The sequence below is a fragment of the Ursus arctos genome, unplaced genomic scaffold (genome assembly GCF_023065955.2).
Source record: "Ursus arctos isolate Adak ecotype North America unplaced genomic scaffold, UrsArc2.0 scaffold_21, whole genome shotgun sequence".
Taxonomy (NCBI): domain Eukaryota; kingdom Metazoa; phylum Chordata; class Mammalia; order Carnivora; family Ursidae; genus Ursus; species Ursus arctos.
Window position 1 is genome coordinate 11495090 of NW_026622886.1, and position 22213 is coordinate 11517302.

Below are 22213 nucleotides of genomic sequence, written 5' to 3' on the forward strand. Positions count from 1 at the left end.
AAGAAAAACTTGCAACTTAGGATAATCATTCTTAATATATTTATTGTAAAAACCATCAGACTTTCAAGTGAATTTAAAAACTTTTTCAGTATTATGTAATGAAAAAGTCTCATATTGTCATGAATAGGGTATATCAACATTTACTACTCATCTTTCATATGTAATGAAAAACACCATTATTGTATGCTTGGAAAATCCTCAAACCCATTCTCTAATGAGCGTCCATCATAATTTAAAGGGTATTTTCTCCACTCAAATTTTAAAAAAAATCCATTGTGAGGCTACAATCATTATACCAAAGCAATTCCTACTTGCATGCTTTACATAGTCCCATGAAAAAATAATTCAGTTGTCCCTAATCCCTGATGCAAGGCACTTCGAAGCACCCGCATAAAACATCCCTGTCAACAGCAGTACAGTACGTGAGTTAAGTAACATGGGCTGAGCAACTCTTACACAGCTTGGCCTAGACTAAGGAAAACATAAAATCCATCACGGCCACAGCTACAAAGCATGTTAAGATTCACAAGAATTTGTTTCTCTTATTATATAGAGAACAGACCGTATAATCTCTTAGGAAAAAAAAAAAACCACCTCATAAATATTTTCATATTGAAAAACAGCATGCTCCCTGGGTATGTATGAAACCAGGATATTCAGAAGTGACCAGGAGTAATTGCAAACGGCATTTCTGAATACCCGGCTTTCCTATCCACCAGGCCTAGTAGTCTAGACTCTTTATAGCACCATGGAAAAGGCATTAGAACATCACAACGGTACGTTACTTCAAACTAACCCCGCCATGAGGCTCACTTAGTCCACAGTAACAGACAGCAAGGATGCAGAGATTTTTTTAAATTACTGATTAGATATACTTAGCAAGAAAAATTATCTCAATACATCTCATGTACATCTCATGTACATAAAGCACCAATTTAAATAAGATTATCAGACACCTCCCACATGTTGCTGTTCAGCCTAAGAGTTCATTTCTCACCACTTTTCACGTTATACCCTTAAAGTCAAGGAGGATAAAATTAGAATGGTGATAGACATTGTAAGAAAAATTCCGTTCCTTCCCTATCAAATGTACGTCTCTCAAGTAAAACACAGAAGTAACAAACTTAAAAAGGTCTACTGCATTCTCTGGAACTTACCATCCCAGCACAACAGTTTCTACCTATACTCGGGGATCAACACCCGGGGTGAGGAAGCCAAAGCCAGGCCTCGGTGCCCCGTCAGATAAGGCCAGGCTAGCCTTGCTGCCGGAAGGCCACACTTTACATTTCCACTGCTGGCATCTCTCACAAACATTCCCCATTGGTGAGGCAAGAGGGTGCGAGTGTGAATACGACTCAGGGAGCCCATCAGACACCGCTAAGAACTACCAAATGAGGCTCCACTGTGGGTCAACTTCATACACAAAAACGAACACATCCGCCTCTTTACCAATGGTAATTATTATTAGCATGCCCTTTAGGCATAGAAGAAATAACGTGTATCTCGGTTGATGCACAGTTAATAATCAAGTATAAATATTCAGACTGTTTCATTTTAAAATTACAGATTAAAAGTGACTCCCAAAAGGAAATCAATTTCTTTGTAAACAAAGTAGAGTTTATAAAAAGCTGGAATGATGGTTAATTCAAATACAAAAACTCATACGCAAAAACCCCCACTTTTCCTTCCCGACTCGCTTAGGCTCACACGGCTGATTCTACCGCACAACGGTACTGTCATTATATCACAGAGTAAAATACGACTAAGATGCCTCAGTTAGCAGACTGAGCGCCACTCCTTGACAACTGCATTAAAACTGCAGTGTTCAGGCAGAGCTGAGAAACCCCACTCTTAAGCGTGGTGTCCTTCTTCCTGCTCTTGCGTCCCACAATGATCATTAAAGGAAGGAATCTGGTCTGTAAACGACTGGGTCATCCACTGCCCGTTTGGAATGTCACCGAAAGCTGATTCTCCACTGTCAGCTGCCAGGGGGGAAAAGAATGTTAGCGTTAGTTTATTCTCCCTAAAAACGTTACAGGGTTCAGTCTGGAGGTCTGAGCAGTCCAGGGAAGGGGAACTGCTATTGAAACAGTTACACAAGGTTCTTGACTACGGTGATAAATGTCTCTTCTCTCGGCAGACGCAGGACTGAGAAACCCTCAACTGTTATTCACGGAGAGAACGCGATTAGGACGGCACGGTGACTTAGAGAAAAAGAGCCGCACAGGCGCGTGTGGTGAACGTCAGATCACCACCACGCTTCCACTATCGGCCACTGGAAAGATTTTCACAGCCCCGTTCCTGAACTTCAATAACGCATTCTCTTAAAAAAAAACCCACCCCTTTCCCCCATCCTGACAAGAGCAAGCGTTTGAAAGGAACGCACACACGGAGGGGAACATACTCAGGCCCCTGGAAGAGAAGCTGCACGGGTCGCCGCTGCACGGGTTCTCTGCATAAGCACCGCCGTACGCTGCTTCATAACCTGGGTCGTACTTTTCTTCCTTAACAGCCATCTTCTTTGCATCCTCTGCGAGGAGAGTAAAAGGGATTTAAAATGGATTTTGTACAACGGTTTTGAAAATAGCTTTATTCAGAAGTCATCATGAACAAATCTTATTCGAGTTCACGTATACTGAGATGCATCTTTTCCTACCATCTTTTAAACTATTGGTAACATATACTAAATTAACTCATAGGAACTGTAAAAGCCTATTAGATTTAATTTCAGGTGGGCTACGATGTTTCTTGTGTCCCCGACATCTGCAGAAGGACCCACAACAGATGGACGACTTTAGTGAAAGGAGATTTTTAACACTGACTAATGTCTATTGTCAGAGCACACTGGCTGCACATACACCTTTTCTTTTCTCCTGCTTTTAAAGCCACCACACGCTTTCTGTAATGAACAGATCAGTGAAATGAATGCACGGGGTGAAAATGGGAACGCACCTTGGGCTAGCTGCAGATCAAACGTATATTGCACCTCTTGAACGTCTGTGTTGCGTTCAATGCCTTTCAGCTGATCTCTCAAGTCTTTCAGCTTAATGTAGTAATGAACCTTGTCCTGGGCTCGAGGAAACTGAGCACATCTCGCACTGGATGATGGCATAACGTAGCAGAGCTAGAATTATAAAATTTTATGGTTACACAAATCTTATAAGTCTACTGAATCTATTCACACAGAGATGAAAAAGTTTATCTTTTTCTGGGTTAATAACGATGCTTATCACATATTAATATATGCAAACTCAACAAAAGTAGTTGTGTTTGAGTTCAAATTTGTAAAATTTACTTATTACAAAGTCAATGAACCAAAAATGATGAAGCGTCCGCCCCGTATTCATTTATCAATTAACAATCTTGTCTTTTTAACAGTAAACACATGGTTCACAATTCTCAAGGTACAAAAGGGCACAGAAGTACACAACGGAGTCTCCCCTCCCAATGCTGTCTCTATCCACCTAGTTCTCTTCCAGGGCAATCAAAGCTGCTGGTTCCAGAGGTACACTATGAATATACAATCAAACGTGTCTAACACATGTACTCTCCCGCACCCTTTTTTAAAAAACCCGCAAATGGTAACATGCTCTCTATTCCCTGTTCTACACCTTGCTTTTTGACTTAACAGCGTATTCAGAGATAATTCTGTACCAGGTAACTCTACTAGAGTAAAAAGACATTCTTTTCTATAGCTGTGTAGTACTTGCATATTGATTTAACCAAGGCCCAGCTGTGGGCATTTAGGTCGTTTCAGTCTTTTATTATTATAAGCTGTAGTGAAAAACCTTGTGCACATTTAATTTTGAATATGTGTGAGCATATCCGCTGGATAAATTCCTAGAAGTGGAATGACTAAGGAGAAAGACATTGCATTTACCATTTGGGATACTGGAAAAACTGTCCTTCACAGAATACAAAATATGTAACAGGTATCACATATATATCAAAGAGTGAGGCTGCTGGACTATGGAATTTCCAGTTGCAATTTCTTGCAATTTTTATACAGGCCTCCGTAACATTACAGAAAACAAATTATTTATTCTGTTTTGTTTAGAAAGCATTTAGAAACTCCTGACTCATAAAGATATGTAGGTGCAAATGCTACCAGGTCTTGTAATAGCACATTTTCCCATCCCAAGATATTCTTCAATTAAAATGATCCAGACGGGGGCGCCTGGGTGGCTCAGTTGGGTTAAGCATCTGCCTTGGGCTCAGGTCATGATCTCGGGGTCCTGAGATCGAGTCCCGCATTGGACTCCCTGCTCAGCGGGGAGTGTGCTTCTCCCTCTGCCCCTCCCCCTGCTCATGCTTATGTGGTCTCTCATTCTCTCTTTCTCTCTCTCTCCTCTCTCTGAAATAAATAAATAAGATCTTTTAAAAATAAATAAATGAAATAAAATAAAATGATCCAGGAGGGCTGCTGGGTGGCTCAGTCAGTTAAGCGTCTGACTTTGGCTCAGGTCATGATCCTGGAGTCCTGGGATTGAGCTCCAAATTGGGCTCCCTGCTCAGCGGGGAGTCCGACTCTGCCCCCCTCCGCCCCCGCCCCGCTCACTCACTCTCTCTCAAGGAAATAAAATCTTAAAAAAAAAAAAAAATCCAGAAATTTGGAAAAGTAGTTTTTTGTTTCAAAGCTGAATCACTAACATCATCAATAGCTATGAATACTTCATAACAAAGAATAAATTTTAAAAGAGACAAGTAATCCCAGCTCGGTATAAGAGCTAAAACCGCCTGTCGGGATATGATTCAAGTTCACTTAGTATTGCACTATTACGGCCACATATATCCAAGAGATGTACTCGAGCCTCATCTGGCTCTTAAGGGACAATAATGCAGTAATTTATAGAAAGCAATGAACTTAGCTGTACAATTTCACTGAGGTAGACAAGGGTAGGCCTCGGTTTCAAGAAAGACCAGGGCTACCACCTACTTTATCGATCACATCTTTATAACAAGTTAAAAACAAAAGGAATTTAAAGGAGAAGTTCAAATGTATGGAAGTGGCAGAAACTTTATTCTGAGGTCTCCACAAAAACCTGTCGGCGCACTGGCTTCTCCATCATTTAAAATACTGTCTCGAACACATGGGTCTGTGCATGTATGTTGTTTTTTTAAAAAGCTGCAAACAAAACTTAAAACTATATTTAAGAAGCACGATTTGAACCAAATGTCTGCAGAAGCTTCGCAGAAATGACAGAGTCTGAACCCACTGTTACATCACGATGCCTTCGTGTACGAGGCCCCAGCACACAGCACCACGTGCCGGTCAGACTGGCTGCACGTCTGCCTGCAACTGCGCTGTGTATACGGCTCTAAAATGAACTTGGGCTAAACTACACAAGCAGGGGGTGAGGGGCAGTTGTACTAATCAGGAGCATGTCTGCACTTACATATTTCTTTCATACTGAATAAGGGCTAACCTACTTGAATTTGGTAAGAATTTGCCATCAAATACATTTTGAATGTATGTTAGCTAGCTCCTTCCAATATTTTAACCAAATAGCATCAGTAAGACATTTTATCTGACAAATGTTTCTTTTTTTTTTTTAATAACGGTACCTGAGTTAACGTGCAACTATTAGTTTGAATTGATAGAACTATTACTCAACAAAATCCAGTGTGTGTGTGTGTGTGTGTGTTTTTAATGGCATCAACTACAACGGCTAGGACAAATAAAAAAGGGAAGCTAGCTAGAAAAAAATTCATATTTAGCTGATGTACAAAGGTAATTTTAAGGACTTACAGTTTCTGTGTCTGGGATCTTATGGGGTTGAAGTCCAAACTCTAAGTTTTTAACCTTAACTCCAAAAACTTCTTTACTAAAAATTTCATAAATACCTAAAATGAAATACAAACATATTTACACTGCCCATAATGTTAGCAAAGAAAATAGATAAAATTTAAAAGTAAATCTTACATTTTCCATTAAACACTGCTATTCGTGGCTGATATTTCTGTAATTTCTGCACTAGAATACGTCCTCCTTCACGAAATTCTTTACTAAAATTGAATTAAAAAGTAGTCAAAATATAAGTAAGGCAATATTTATAATATGCTAAACTCAGACAGCTGTGAATAAAAGATCGAGTCATGTATTTGTTAAGCTCAGCTTGAACTAGGTACATAGAGTATTCCTGGGGGATATGAGGCACCTGCACGGTCAGGTTCCAACCTATGAAAATAAATGTAATTACCTGGAAAGATCTTTGCTGCCTGGAGTTGTCCTTTCCACCATATTGGTAAATCCAATACCATACTTCCCTGGTAAAGTGTGATCATCCATATGGTTCAGCTGGACCTCGCTCAGGCCTGACATAAACAGACACTTCCCTGTGAAAATGAGAATTCAGTTTATTTCCATATAGATCAAAGGCTTTCGCCCCATGAAATCGATATGGTAGTTACATTTTATCCTGAAAGTACAAAAAAAAAGAAAATATATTTAGGATATTTAAAAAATTACGGGTCAAATACCGTATCAAGCAATTACTATGTGTGAAGCCCTCTGCATGGATTACCTCATTTAATGATCGTAACTATCTATGCAATATTAACTACTATTTTGATCTCCTTTTCACAGGGCAGTTATGGTAAATGGCTATCGGAAAGACACAGCTAGTCAGTGTAGCAAACTTCAAAACTGTTTGTTTTCCTTTCTAGTAACTGGTAACACCACCACCTGCCCCTGGAATAACTTGAACAGATAAACATACACCAAGAGACCTGGAATATTCAAATGCCCTGACAATGGAATAAATATAAAGTTCCAGCTTTTCCAGAAAATTTTTTTTTAAAATAATGGAGACAGTATGTCCTTAGTTCCAAAAACCCATTACTATATTTTTTTGCCCTAAATGTTTTTAATGTTACTCTTAGATAATGGACTAGTATTTCCTGAGGGCCTACTGCATGCCTTTTTCTATTGGGTGGTGTGAGGTAAGTGGACTTACACGGAAGATAACAGTAGTTATACTTGGTTTTAAAGCCCGTTCTACAAGTATGAGGCTCTTTAATACTACTTTCTGCTAGATATGAAGTATCTTCATATTCCTTAACTATTACAACTTGATTGCCAATGATCAATGCATTTCATCTCTCCTGGGAAATAGGATCAGTGGAAATCTGGAAAGGTCAGTATTCTGCCTGCACGGGCACAATAAGGTACCGTAGATATCAAGTAAAAAAGAAAATTCATTAAAAAATGTAGTAAAACTACTATAAAACTATTAGCAAAACAAAAGGGGAAATACTGCTTTTCTTGCCCCTCCACTCTTACACCAAAATGTGAACAAAAAACACCAAAAAGTTTCAAAACTTTTATTTTTGTGTATGCATACACAGAAAACATGTAGGTATTTGTACAATCTCTCTTTTAAAAAATACAATTTGGTTAAAAAAAACCCCAAACTATTAACAAAGATTCCTAGTTTAAAAGTAAGCTAATTTAAAAAAAGTAATTACTCACAAAAGTGGTTTCCAGGTCCAGGGTAATGATGCCCTTTGTAAGCTGCCATTAGTCCTGGGTTTATACCAATCTACAAAAAATGTTTATACAGTTAAGTCTTAAAAAGTAGGGTTTAAGCCTTAGGGCGTCTGTGGAGGAGTGGTGGACAAAACTAAATTTATTAAAATAAAAACTTAATCGAGCATCATAAGTAATATTGTTTATCAAGTACCTAGTCTTGATCTGAACAAAGCATTCCTTTTTTTTTTTTTTCCAAGTAAGCTCCATACCTACTGAGCCACCCAGGTACCCCCAGAGTATTCTACTTTGAGGAAAAACATTCCCTTTTAAAAGTGTTGCTGTTGTTTTTAAAAACCACTCTGGTGGTGCCTGGGTGGTTCAGTTGGTTAAGCGTCCAACTCTTGGTTTTGGCTGAGGTCATGATCTCAGGGTCTTTGAGATGGAGACCCATGTCAGGCTCCGCCCTGGGTGTGGAGCCTGCTTGGGATTCTCTCTGTCCCTTTCCCTCTGCCCCTCCCCCCCAACCACCACTTGCTCTTGCCTGTGCACTCTCTCTCTCTAAGAAAAATGACCAAAAGAACCAAAACAAAACAAAACAAAAAACCAGTCTTGGCGGGGGGGGGGGGGGGGAAGCAGAAACAGAGCCACAAACACAGAGAGCAAACTGGTGGTGGCTAAAGGTAGGGAGATGGGCAAAATGGGTGAAGGGGAGTGGGAGGTATAGCATAGGGAGCACAGTCAATGTGCGGTAATGGTGTATGGTGACTGATGGCTACACTTGCCACAAGCATGGTGTAATGTATAAACCTGTCAAATCTCTATGTTGTACACCTGAAACTATGTAACACTCTCTCAACTATACTTCAATACAAAGAAAAAATAATAAAATAAATTTAAAAAATAGGGGCGCCTGGGTGGCTCAGCGGTTAAGCATCTGCCTTCGGCTCAGGGCGTGATCCCAGCGTTGTGGGATCGAGCCCCACATCAGGCTCCTCCGCTATGAGCCTGCTTCTTCCTCTCCCACTCCCCCTGCTTGTGTTCCCTCTCTCGCTGGCTGTCTCTATCTCTGTCAAATAAATAAATAAAATCTAAAAAAAAAATTAAAAAAAATAAAAAATAAAAATAAAGACCAGTTTGACTCCCTCATATCCCCAGGCCCCCACACCCACCCAACTGGGCTGGGAAGAGAGGTCCTGGAGCAGCCGGTCAGCGGAGTCTAGGCCCAGCCGCAGTCAGCTTCTCCACTCCCAGCGAGCAGCTTAGTCCCCATCAGCTAAGCTGTTTGCACGCTGCTGTTTCTGACATGACTGACAAAAACCAAAGCTCAAAATCAGTATTCTCATTTACGGAGAACTCACAGGTGTCACACAATCTAAGAGAGCCACGTGGATTATGTGATCTAACTGCAACTCTGTGGGGAGGTACTATCATCACCCCTGCTTCACCAATAAGGAAAGTGGTGATTAGGAAGGTTAAGGCTTGTCCAAGATCAGACCCATATGGCAGGATCTGAAACCAGACAGCCCCACTCCGGAGCCCGTCCTCTCAAACACACCCATATAATACAACCTCATGAAGGAGACACCATTTACTACCAGAAAGATTCTAAGAAATGGTTCTTTTCAACAAAATGCTATTTGCAAGAATAGTCAAGTTAATCCACCAATGCTATTTACAAAACCAAACAAGGACAAAAATCCTTACAATCACAATGTCCAGATTGAAGGTCAAAATGTCCGGGAGGGTCTTGGTTAGAAGTTCAGCTTCTGAAACACCATTAAAACGGTCTACCTTTCTTTTCACTTTAAATGTGTCTGTAATTTTTTCTTGCTTTTCTTTTGCTTTTGTGGACTTGCCAGATTTTTTGGCCTCAGCAGGCTTTTTGGGTTCTACTGGTTTTTTTGGTTCTGTTGCTCTTGGTTTTCTTTTCCTTCCTTTTGGAGTCTCTGAAACACAGTAATTTCCAGGATGTAGATGCAGATGCAGAAAAATTTAAGTGACGAACGTGAGGCACCTTCCCCAGAAAAGCCACCCTGTCAACACTCTACCTTTCTCTTTTTTTTTTTAAAGATTTTATTTATTTATTTGACAGAGAGAGAGACAGCCAGCGAGAGAGGGAACACAGGCAGGGGGTGGGAGAGGAAGAAGCAGGCTCCTAGCGGAGGAGCCTGATGTGGGGCTCGATCCCATAACGCCGGGATCACGCCCGAGCCGAAGGCAGACGCTTAACGACTGCGCCATCCAGGCGCCCCATCTACCTTTCTCTTCTATCTCCCAACCTCAGGGTCCTCTGCACCACCCCCCCCTTCCTTCACCCTGGGACTGGGTTCATGTGGCCCCACGCCCCACCCTCCTTCCTCTGCTAGCTGTTCCTGGGATGAAACGTCCATAATAACCACAGACTGATGTTCTACACACTCCTACCCGTCACCGTGGCCTCCCCAGGGATACAAAGCATCTAGACTATTTTATAGGAATTTTAAATGTAAATACATAAATAGTTCAATAAACAAATGAAAAAATAAGTAGAAAAACAGGGAGGAAGAGAAACATTTTAACTCAACTTCCCCACAATTTCCAGCAACAGAAAGCCTCAAATGGCTGTGGGCTTGTTTTAGAGAGTATGAGTGTACATTCTCTTCCACACACAGCCACAGAGGTGAATTTAGAGGTGCTGAGGATGAAATCTCTGGGATGAAAGTAGTTTTAGAAGGCAAGAGCAGGGATCTATCTTAGGACCTAAAGCAGAGCTTCTCAATCTCGGCACTACTAACATTTTACGTTGAATAAGTTTTGGGTTGGTTTTGGGGAGCTTGTCCGGTACATAATAGAATGTTTAACAGCAACCTTGGCCTCTACCCAATAGATGCCAGTAGCACCCTGCCAATCATGACAATCAAAGCTGTCTCCAGACAATGCCCAATGTCCCTTGCAGGGTGGGCATGGGGGATGCTTGGGCAAGAACCACTGACCTAAAGTTACCCACAGGAAAGCTTGGTTCTCTTACCCTTCATTCTTTAACATCTCTCTTAATTTCTTGGGCCCCTCCCCCATTCTACTACTATTTGGCGGTTCCCTAACCCAGCCTCCTGTCCTTCCTCTCTCTACCTTGCTCTGATTTAGCCACTCCCTATGCCAAGGGATCTAACTCTGTGGCAATAGGAGAGTCAAGGGCAGGGGTATCTCTAATGCAATGGAGTCAGAGGTGTTTCTGGAATCATAAGTTGAAACTCTGAGCCCATTTCTCAAAAAATAATGCTACCCTGGAGAAAACCATTACCTTCTCTCCAACCCCTCAGGTCCTCCTCACTTCATCCCCAGATAATTTAGTCTCGAACCCACTTTTTGCCTCCAAATTCTGCCTCGTTCCTTACCATCCAATCTATCCTCTACAATATTTTAGGCTGACTTTTAGAATGCCAGTCTATGTAAGTCACCTTTCACTTACATTCTCTCAACAGCCCCCTACCGCCTCCAGGACAGAATATACATCCTTCAGGTCGCAGGCCGCATCACTTACTATTTTTGGCTATACACCAGATGCCAGTGACACAGAACCACTACTTTTCAATGGTCATGCTTCTTCACATTGTGCTTTTGCAGACACTGTTCCCTAAGTCTGGAATTTCCCCATCCCATTCTTCATGGGGATAAAGTCTCCTCACCCTTGACTTCCAGAGCTCTGAGAAGCTGCCTCTGAGCCTCGGTCTGAGTTAGGTGCCAACCCTATGAGCTCTCACAGCACCCTGTGCTGCTCTTCACCCTTGTGTGCTCAAGTATATAACATGTGTTTACTTATTATTTTCTCCTACTAGATTATGAGATATTTGAGGACAGGATCCATGTTCTTTCATTCCCCTAAACCTATCACAGTGCCTGGCACATACTTAAAAAGTGGTTAAAAATTTTAATACTAAAATAAAACTAAAATTCGTCATGACACCCTTTTCTACATAAGTTGGCTAATCCAACAGCGGAAGTTCTAAGCCATCCTGACGAGAACTACCTTGTACAGGCTCCTGGGCAGGAGCTGGGTCTGCACCTTCTGCCGGAACTGCCTGCTCGCTCGGCACCACCACCGCGGGAGCGTCCGCCATCATTTGTTGAAACGGGAATGTATAAAAAGCTTGAGCTTGCGGAAGGGAACAGCTGAAAGAACAATTAAATATAAAATAGGACAATAAAGTTACCCAACCAGAAGTTTAAACAATCAGCTGTGAAAAAAAAAAAAACAAAACTTCAGGATCCAAACACTTTGTAACCAGCCTGTCATATCTGGAGCTGACAATAAGGGGCAAAGGGAGAAGGAATATCTGCCCCCATGTGCACACATTCACCCGATTTTTACTTTGTGCCTACTAACCAAACATTAATTAACTCTCCCACTGTTTAATGACAAGACGTGTCATCAATAAAACTTACCAGTCCTGTCAAGTCAGCCTCTGCTTTCTCTGAAATGAGATCATGGGAATTTTATAGCAGAGACACTTAAAAGACACAGCAGCTCATACAGGATTAAAGTATCCATAAAAACAATTTGTGTGTCTGTCTTCAGATTTAATCCTTTTGTCGCAAAGATCCCCTCCAATCTAACTTTCACCCAGCTTTACTGATATACAATTGACATATAACTTTGTACAAGGTAAAGGTATACAATGTGTTGATTTGATACACATATTGCAAAATGATTACTAACACAGTCTTAGCTAATATCTGCATCACGTCAAATAATTACCATTTCTTTTTTGCAATGAGAACATTGAAGATCTGCTCTCTTGGCAACTTTCAAGTATACAGTACAGTATCATTAACTGTAATCACCACGATGTACGTTAGATTCCCAGATCTTGGTACTCTTTATACCCTCCGACCAACACCTCCCCATTCCTGCCTTCCCTCCAATCTAACGAAAGGTTCTCTTTTGGTTTATCTGCCTACTTAATGATTTATTCATCGGATCTGTTTTTAAATTGTTGTTGGGTTTTTGCCACTAGATTAGGACTAGAAATGGATATTCTGTATATATCTGTGAATTTATGGAAAAAAACACTTTAAACCTCTTTTCTGAACATCTTCAGACTTTGTTCCAAGTGTTCAGTTCAATATAAGAAACAGAGGCCTTCACAGAAAACTGCCGAAAATACTTTTAATGACTATAAACCACTATCTCAAACTGTTGCCCTTAGCACAAAGCCAGAGAAGTAAACATATATTTTGTGAAACTCAAGCTACAGCTGATGCCAAATGATGCCATTAAATACACGATGGGAAGGGAAACACTAGGAAATAAAATGGGTAAGTATGTTTACCATTTGGAGAGAAAAGTCACATTATCTGTGGTGAACCACTCACTTATTAGTCACAGAGAAAGAAAAGCAGAAGCTCAGAAAGTAGAGATTAAAAGGGCAAACCTGTGCACTCTAAATGGGTGAACTTTATAGTGTAGAATTCATATCTTAATAAAATGGCCTTAATAAGCTTAAATGGCCGAGGCAGACAGGGTAACAAACTATCTGTGGGTGGCGAGCTACGATGCTGGGTGCTCAGAGACAGACAGGGGCCAAACCCCAATGGACAAACCACTGGAGAGGAATTCTGGTTTCAAGCTATCTTTAAGGGTAAGCTGCTAAAGAAAATGTTAAGAATTAGAAAGATATTATACCATATCTTAAGAGTTTTATTTTTTAAGATACATTGTTTTCAATTATGTAAAAAAATAGACACAGCAATGGAGTAAACCTTGTACATTAACATGAGAAAATACTATGCAGCAAAATTACATTTATTGATATTTTTAAAAGCGCAGAAAACATTTAATGCAGCCTTTAAAGTAGAAAGAACACAAAACAGTATTGTAACCTAAGGCTGCACATCAGGAAAGTATGTAGACAAGTCCTAGAAGCTGAAATGTGAAAAATGAAGAGAAATGCTTAAATCGTGCACAGCACAAAGTAAAATGTACCCCCTCCACTTCCTTTTCTTTAATAATATTCATAGCTCTGGGCGCCTAGGTGGCTCAGCTGGTTAAGCGTCTGCCTTTGGCTCAAGTCCTGATTCCTGGGATCGAGCCCTGCTTCTCCCTCTGCCTCCCCCCGCCCCTCTGTCTCTCATGAATAAATAAATAAAATCTTTAAAAAAATAATATTCATACCTCTTTTTGATAAATTGTAAAAACACTGGTTGTTCAGCATTGATGACATAAATACTCTAATTAGAGGGGGTGGACACTGCCAGGTTACATGGTGAGATCTTGTTTAGTGACCCTTTGGAAATTCTAGTAAAATTTACTGTAACTTTGATTGTGGCCAGCGGCAGTTTCCTGAGATGTCAGCAGCCCCTTTCTGTTGGAATGTAGAAAAGTCGAGCCGTATGGTCACAATAAGTGAGCGGACAGAAGAATGTACGATGTCTGTTCTTAGTCTGTCACACTGTTGGGAGAGCAACCGTCCACCCTCTCCTTTGTTTCTTTCTACCACTCTCAAGAGCTTCACAGATGTGTCCAATTTTGAGCACTTCACAAAGCCCAAACTTAAAATACTTAATTTAGGAAAACACTACATTACAAAAGGATTCTGAGCCTTAAAAAATAAATTTCCAAAATGTGGCTCCTTTCGCGTATTTCGGGGTCACTGAAATCTGAAGCTCAGAATCTGAAAATTAAAATTTTAGAAATCGGTTGGCTGAAGAAAAAGTGAAAAGGAAGAGAGAAATCTGAAGTTTGACTTTAGAGATATAGATGAATTTTGAAAGAAATTGAGAAACATCAATAACATCAATATCTCCCTTAATCTTTCTAAAAATGATCCCTGGTACTTCACAATAAGTTAAATTAGAAATAGAAAATAAATAAATTAGAAATAGAAAACTAAAGCCATGAAAAATATGATGTGTAAGTTCTAAGCAATACACTATCTTTGAGTGATGGTCTCACTTCCCTTGCTCACCTTCCTTCCCTACCATTTGTCCCCACACTGTCCTGTGCCACCTCTACTTTGCTTGCAGCTAACGTCCCCTCCTCTCTCCTAGCCTCCATTCACACCCCCCTTCTCTTGACCATCAGTGCTCAAAGCACTGGTTTTTATTGCCATCTGAAATTGATACACCGTGTATTTTCCTGATGAACTGTGTATTTCCCAACAGTCTTTCTCAAAACACACACACACACACACAGTGGACCGAGGAATTCAGGTTTTGCTGTACTTCAAAAACTCAGATTTTCTCTACAATGAACTCCAACTTCTTTAATCCTTCGTTATTTTCCACTATTTTTTTTTAAAGATTTTATTTATTTGACAGAGAGAGCGAGCACAAGCAGGGGGAGCAGCAGGCAGAGGGAGAAGCAGACTCCCCGCTGAGCAGGAAGTCCGATGTGGGGCTCAATCCCAGGACCCTGGGATCATGACCTGAGCCAAAGGCAGCTGCTTAACTCACTGGGCCACCCAGGCGCCCCACTTTCCAGTATTTTAAAGATTAAAGTTGCTCTTTTCTAAACACATTTGTCTTAGTCCCCTTGGGCCGCTATTACAAAATACCATAAACCGGATGGCTTATAAAAAACAATTCTTAGGGGCACCTGGGTTGCTCAGTTGGTTAAGCGCCTGACTCTTGGTTTCAGCTCAGGTCGTGATCTCAGGGTCATGAGATCCAGCCCTGTGTTGGCCTTTGCACTGGACATGGAGCCTGCCTGGGATTCTCTCTCTCTCCCCCTCTCCTTCTGTCCCTCCCCTTTCTCTCTCTCTAAACAAAAACAAAAATAAACATTTTCTACTTTAGTACTACAGTTTGGGAGCTAGAAAGTCCAGGCTCAAGGCACCAGCAGATTTAGTGTCTCTTGAGGGCCCACTTCCTGGTTCATATCAGTTGCCTTCTCACTATATTCTTACAGAATGGAAGAGGTGAAAGGGATCTCTCTGGGACCTCTTTTATAAGGGCACTAATCCCATTCATGAGGGCTCTACCTTCATGACTTAATTACCTCTCAAAGGCCCTACCTCCAAATACTATCACAGTGGGGATTAGTTTTCAACATATGAATTTTGAAAGGACAGTCCATAGCAGTATTTTATCATTTTCACTTAAACAAACATACACAACACTGAATAATTACAAAATAACAATCAATGCTAAATAATCCAAATGCTCAACTAAAGGGAACTAGTTATATAAACCATGATCAAACACCATCACAAGTATTTAAAGACTACATTTAACATTGTGAAGTGGAGGGCAACCCTCTCGGGTCCCCTCCCTCTTTGGGAGCTTTGTACTATCACTTTGCTATTGCTCAATAAACCTTGCTTTGCTGCCCACCACTCTGTCTGGTCTACCTCTTCATTCTTCAAGGTGGCTTGACCAAGAACCACGGGCACTGACGGAGAAAAAAATCCTGTAACATTTATGGGGCTCCTCTGGGATATCCACCATCAGTAAGGACAACTAACTGTAGGTAGTGGGCAGCAAGTCTCTCTCCCTCTCTCCCCCCATTTTGTTTGTTGAAATGATGGGCACCTGTCAGCCATGTAAGAGCCATTAGCATAGCTGACATTCTTGTCTTGGGTAACAGGCTTTCTGGGCTCCTTTCTGACTGATCCCCCAAAAGAAGCTGGGAATGTCGGCTTGGTAAGGACTCAGAACTCCTTTCGGGGCAGATCACCGGATGTGACAGACCTAGGAAAAACCTAGCAGCAACTGAAGGGCCTCACCAAGGCTACCCTTTGGTGGACACCAGAAGGCCCTCACAGGGACCTGGTTCCTTACTTGCCTATCCCGGCATCCAGAGCGAAACTCCTCTACTACTCTTTTTTGGGCTGATCCCTCCCCTAAGAGAATGAGCGGGAAAGCTCAGGATGGTCCCCCGGACATTCTCTTGTGGGTGGTTTGGGTGACCTCCAAGGGATCTCACTCACAATTCCCTGTTATGGTGAGGAACAGTCTCCTGTTTCTGACTCCTCCTCTCCTGGGCATTACTAGGTCACCCCTAAACTGCCTACACCATCTATGTGAAGGAATGGCCAAGCAGGGCAAAAGAACTAAGAGCTAAGGGATATCCCAACTTTTCGGTTCCACAGGGGTTATTCCAGATGGATTTCCTCTCCCTGGGTGCCCCATCTTGTCCCTCCATGTCATTATGCCAGACAGAACAACTCTACTAAAAGAAGTCTAGTGTATCCAATTGACTTCTAAGAGAGTCTTAAGGGTAGGGAAACCAGGGTCGCTCTCTGGAGGTAGGACCAAGCCTAGGTAAGCACGAGTACTCTTGCAGAGAGGACAGGGGCTCTGGCTGTCAGCTGATGAGTACCTAGGGCCACACATCAGGAAAAGATGAGAAGGAACTGAGGTGGGGGATACTTTTTTGTCTCTTCCCAAGTCTCCCTGATCAACTATAAGAAACCGAAGTAAGGGACGCCTTTTCCTCTCTTGTAGATGGGTAGTTCCCTGACCAGACCCTCATTCCTTTAGAGTCCCTTCCTGGCATTTTAGGCTATAGGAAGACTATCAGACTTGTAAAATCACTCAATATCATTTACTTGGATGCCTTTCTGGTTTTACCTGAACAAAGGCAACTCATTTTCATTGGGGCATGGCCACAGTACATGTTGCAGGATGAGACATGGCCACCTGATGGACTTCGCCTTCCTGGTTTTAAATGGGAAAAAGGCAGCTCTTAGATTGAGAGAGGCTCTCATTAAATTCGCAGCTATCTCCCCCGGTTCTCCCAAGGCCGAGATCATTCTTAAAGCCCACATATTTGGGAAAAAACTGCAAAAGTTGGCTGTTGGCCCCGAGGGGACCTTAGAAGAGCTCTAATGAGCCACCAGGGTTACCTCTTCAGAGGAGGCAATGATGAAGGATAGTTGGAAAGCAGGCAGGCAGGGACAGCCCCCCCCCCCCCCAAGAGGAAACCACCCTTACAGAGATTTTACACCACCCTGTAAGAAGGCCTCCACCCTTTCCCAGGTGGTAGGTAGATGACAAAAACCTGATTGGGTGACAGGTGCAGGAGGGTTAATCTGATTAAAACAGCCCTCCAAGCCATAAAAACCGCTAGATTTAGAAATTCTGGTGGCAACCCTCTCGGATCCCCTCCCTCCTCGGGAGCTTTGTACTATCACTTTACTATCGCCCAATAAACCTTGCTTTGCTGCCCACCACCACCACCACCAAAAAAAATATTGCCAAGTGGAAGTGTGTGGATTCACCATGCATTACTGGGTACTTGCTGTACACGATCTATTAGAAACTATAAACACAAAGATTAGAATAAGCCAGATCCTCAATTCACCCAACTAGTCTTCATATAGTAAGATTTCAAATTTCCTCACTATTTTGTCATTTTTTTGGTGCTCAGAATCAAACAAAATAAAAATACTCCAGATATAGCCTCATCATAACTTGAAATGGAGCAGGGCTATCAACTTCCTCATTCTGGGGTCATACTGCAGAATCCATGACATTAGCTTTACTGGCACCCACATTATACTATTGATTCATATGGAGTTCATCATCAACGAAAACTGCTCTTTTATCACCTCTCCCTGGATCACTGATTTTTCTGCACCTAAGCACAGGACTGTGGCTCTTTTGGTAAAAGATGATTCACCATTCCAGACAGTTAGGACTGATCTGGATTGACTCAAACTATCAATTCCATAAACCTCTCCCAGAGTTGGGTCGTTCACAAATTTTAAAGAACAAGTTGGGGCAGAACTACATGACACATCAATATAGACCTCTCTTCAGCCTCCTCTTAATTCTTTCAGCAGTTAACCAGTTTTGAATTCACCTAATTGGACTGCCATCAGTCCATCTTCATCTTGCCCACAGAGAAGTGGTATATGGCACAGTTGTTAGAGACGCAGACTTTCAGCCACATTGCCTGGATTCGAATTTCAGCTCTGCCATTTACTAGCTCAAGTTCCTTAACCTCTTTGTCCCAGTTTGCACATCTGTAAAATGGCAATAGTTGTACCTAATTCATTGGTTATGAGGATTAAATTAGTTAACACACGTAAAACACTTAAAACTGCCTGGTATGTAATCATTTTGCTGTAATAATAAAGATAGCGGGAGATGATTACATACTTTATGTACCTCCTGTCACCACCCTCCTGATGCTGTCTAGTCCAGTATCATTCATTACCCAAAAGGGAATGAACCTAGCTTAGTATGTCCTACTTTTTTCTGAAATTATACTGTAGCTTAGTGGTCACTGGCTCCTTTTAAATATGTTCAAAAACCACTGAGAAGAAAAAATTTTGTTTAGGATCAAAGTCAATAAATTAGAGGACAGACTCCACCTTTGGAAGAAATAGGAACCCATGTGTTTATCTTCAGGCTTTGGGCCCCTCTCCTGTTGTCTACCGTCTTAAAGATTGGCTGTAATCTAACCTCTCATTTGAAATATAACTTATCCGGGCCAGGAAATATGATTTCTTAAAGCAGTTGAAAGTTCTCTTAAATGCCCTCATTGCTCTTGTCTTTTAAAGACATTCATTCTGCCATTTCCGGTCTACAATCATTTTTCTTTATTGAGATAAAAAAATCAAAATCAGAACCAAGTGTTTGTTTTCTGTTACCTACTAATATGCCAGTGGAGTAGGCAGAAAACCTAAATCTTTCTTGCCCTTGTTGTCAATACCTAACTAAAAAAGTTCTTGGTCTCTTTAACATTTCTACAAAGACTGATTTCATTTGAGGGTTACTCATTCCAGTGTTTATTTTCAGTGGTCCATATCACACTTTTCCAGTCATTTTTGATTTGACATCCTACTTTCCATTTTTGGTAAATGTCCTTTTCATGCTGGAGCTCATTAGAAACATAGTATCCTCTTCCTACTTTTCTTCTTCTCTGGTTAGCCTTTAACTATTTGTTATGATACTGCAATTATGTTCTTTCTTTTTTTTTAATGTCTCTTTTAAAAGAAAAAAAGAAATAATGGAATTATTTCTTCAAATTTTTTGAAATTACTCTTCCAAAATAAAAAGTAAATTCATTATACCCAGCATTCCATTCTACTCCTTGATTAGCATAAAGTCAAGACTGACAAAAACTCAATTTCTCAGGATTACCTGGGGCCTCAGTCATTTCAGAATCCCCAAGGATAAAGCCCTTACACTACTAACACCAAATTCTCTTTATTTCCCGAGGTTAAAACTTTGAGTCAAAATTAAAAATGGTCGATAACCCTGTGGATGAAGTTAAAACAAAATATAAGTCAATTTTTGGATAGACATTGTACCAGAGACCTAGGACTTTGCTGAGACACTGAGCAAGGTCTTCTAATGTGTAATTCATTTGATGGTAGACTTCACCCAGGTTTCAATTTTGATCTGAAGTAAGATCACAAAGGTAGGAGCGAGTTTCACAAGGTCTGGTGAATTCTTTTAACTGCAAAGTTCTTCTGGGGAGGAAGTGCAGTACTTTGTCTGGATTTGACCCACAAAGGCAGAATAAAGCCCACCCTTCACGTATATTTTTCCTAAACTCTATAAAGATTTTGGTGATCTAATCCCTTCTACATAACACAGATTCACAGCATGTCAGAATCGTATTCCAGAAATGCCCTACTTTACAGACACGAACAGACCCAGAGAAGCGAAGTGTCTTGTCTAAGTTCAGGACCCATATAGCCACAGAGAGTCAGGAAATTCTTCATTAGGTCTAAAAGAATTTTATTCCAATGTAAGCCATCACTTTTTTCTTTTTAAACGTCTTGTTACCCTAATTATTTTTTCATTTAATTTTCTGCCAGGAGTTCAAATCGCGGAATCTCTGCTCTTGCCAAATGTTCTGTGCACGTGTCTAACACTCCCCGTAGATCATATTGCAAGTAGATTCTTAAGTTCGTCCCCAAGATCACCAGAAAGCACTGATGAGTTCTTGGGAGTATTAGTCATAGTCCAGAATTCAAGAGCTCTAGTACGGCAGTGTTATCTACCTTGTGGTCCCTCACGCTGCTTTAGTAAACCTATGGGGGAAGAAGTCGCAATAAATCTACTAACTCTAAAATAAAAACTCCAGCAGTGATACGTCTGGTACTCCATCTTTACAGCTCTTCGAATAAGGGAAGGTGGAGGGAAATGCAGCCAAGAATGACAACTGGAAAGAAATGTTAAGCGCATACTGCTAGCAGCTTACTAACGCATTTTAAAGCCGGCTGGATGCCGGGAAGGCCGGAAGAAGGGCTCAGGTGCCGGAGGCGCCGCTTCCGAGCAGCCCAGGTGAGGAATGGCCAGAGCCGGCCGGAGGTGCGCACGCGCGGCCCAGGCCTTTGTACTCGGGCCGCGGCATTTAAAGACCCCTGCGTGCGTGCGCGCGCTCGCCGGCCAGCCCCGCCGCGAGGGGCGCGGGGGGGAGGGGCGGCGCTCCGCCCCGGCCTTACCTGCCGGCGTTCTCAGCTTCCATTCCCCGTTGCCGCTCGAGCTGGCGGCTGCTCCTGCCGGGCAAGCGAACGACTGGTCTCCGTAGTAGAGCGGCGTACTAACGCCTGTACGACAATAACCAGAGACTGGACACGATTGCCGGCAGAACTGGGACAGCGGCTGGCGTTCAAGCTCCTCCCCCAAGCTTCTAGTCACCCCTACCCCCCCAGCCCGGACCCCCCCCCCTTCGCGCGGCACTTCCGTCTCCTCGAAGCCAAATCCCACGCCTCGTGGCCGTCACGTGACGCAGGCAGCCCAATCATGTTTGCTTCCCTCTCGTTGGTTCTGCTCGCCGCTTGGCCTTTCGGGAAGGGTGGATGACAAAAAGGGTGGAATGAGGCGCGCTCTGCTGACGTAAGCTTTTGTCCGCGCTGACTCTTCGGTAGGGGGCGGATCCGGAGCTGAGAGGGTGATGTGTTTTGGGGGTGCTGTGTGGGTGGTACGGTTATATTTATCAGAATTATCCAGGCCAGTCTACCTCAATTTTATCCCGATTAAAAACTGTTTTTGCGTTAATTATCAGGTATCAATTATCAACTGTGATTTGGGGCAAATAAGAGACTTTGGAGTGAGAAAACCTAGGAGTTGAGGTCACTGTGCCATCTTGGGCCTCAGTATCCTCATTTGTAAAATGATGGTGACAGTAAAACTGCTTTGTAAAATGTAAAGCTTTACATGAACCATTGCTTTAATTCGTAAATGTAAAATATTGACGTTTCAAGTGTAGGGTAGATGCCATTTAAGCACTACGTCTCCCTTATTACCTTACAGACTAGCCGCTCTGGTTTTTTTCTCAATGGCTCGTACAGCTGGTTTTTGTTTCATTAGTTTTCAAGTTGTCACTGTGTTTGTACAAAGACTAAACTAAGTAACTCTTAATGGAGATAGGCTTTTCTGTTTCTCTAGTTTGCATGATGAAAAACATGGCTGCTGTATTAGTTTTCCCCAGTTAGGCTGTGGTAACAAATGAGTCCAAAATCTTGTTACCGGGGCACTAGGTGCAAGAGCACCTGGCTCCGGAAGTCCCAAAGGGACCAGATTTGGTCACATACCGCTGACAAAATCCTAAGTGAGAGAGGAATGGTGCTGAAACAATTTATGTCAGCGACGTCAACACCGGGAAGACAGTAGACTAAATCTCAAAAACTGTCTCCAAAGCGCTGAAAATACTTCTAGGTTTATATAGAGAAAATGTAGAGCAAAGGTCCGTGGTTAGGTGCAGGTCGATCATTGTCCTCAGGAAAATCATGCAAGGTCTTGCTGGCATCAGGGTATTCCCTATTGCTTGAAGGGTACTTTCCGTTCCCAACATGGGATGCG

General features: G+C 41.9%; 1 protein-coding gene across 1 annotated transcript; it reads right to left on the reverse strand.

Moving 5' to 3' along the window:
• Nucleotides 1-24: 24 nt before the first annotated feature.
• Nucleotides 25-21079, reverse strand: TDG (thymine DNA glycosylase). Its single transcript, XM_026499781.4, has 10 exons — nucleotides 20854-21079; nucleotides 11478-11620; nucleotides 9176-9417; nucleotides 7472-7541; nucleotides 6201-6336; nucleotides 5924-6006; nucleotides 5750-5844; nucleotides 2953-3124; nucleotides 2405-2530; nucleotides 25-1982 (listed from the first exon to the last, which is right to left on the reverse strand). Exons 1-10 carry the CDS (start codon nucleotides 20874-20876, stop codon nucleotides 1852-1854), a joined length of 1221 nt encoding a protein of 406 aa, XP_026355566.1. The 5' UTR covers nucleotides 20877-21079; the 3' UTR covers nucleotides 25-1851.
• Between the last annotated feature and the right edge of the window lie 1134 nt (nucleotides 21080-22213).

Coding starts and splice junctions, on each gene's coding strand:
- TDG (XM_026499781.4), bottom strand. CDS start 20,876: ATGGAAGCTGAGAACGCCGGCAG. Junction 6,337..7,471: donor TGGACCTGGAAACCACTTTT/GTGAGTAATTAC, acceptor TCATTTTCACAG/GGAAGTGTCTGTTTATGTCA. Junction 6,007..6,200: donor GGCAGCAAAGATCTTTCCAG/GTAATTACATTT, acceptor ATTCAATTTTAG/TAAAGAATTTCGTGAAGGAG.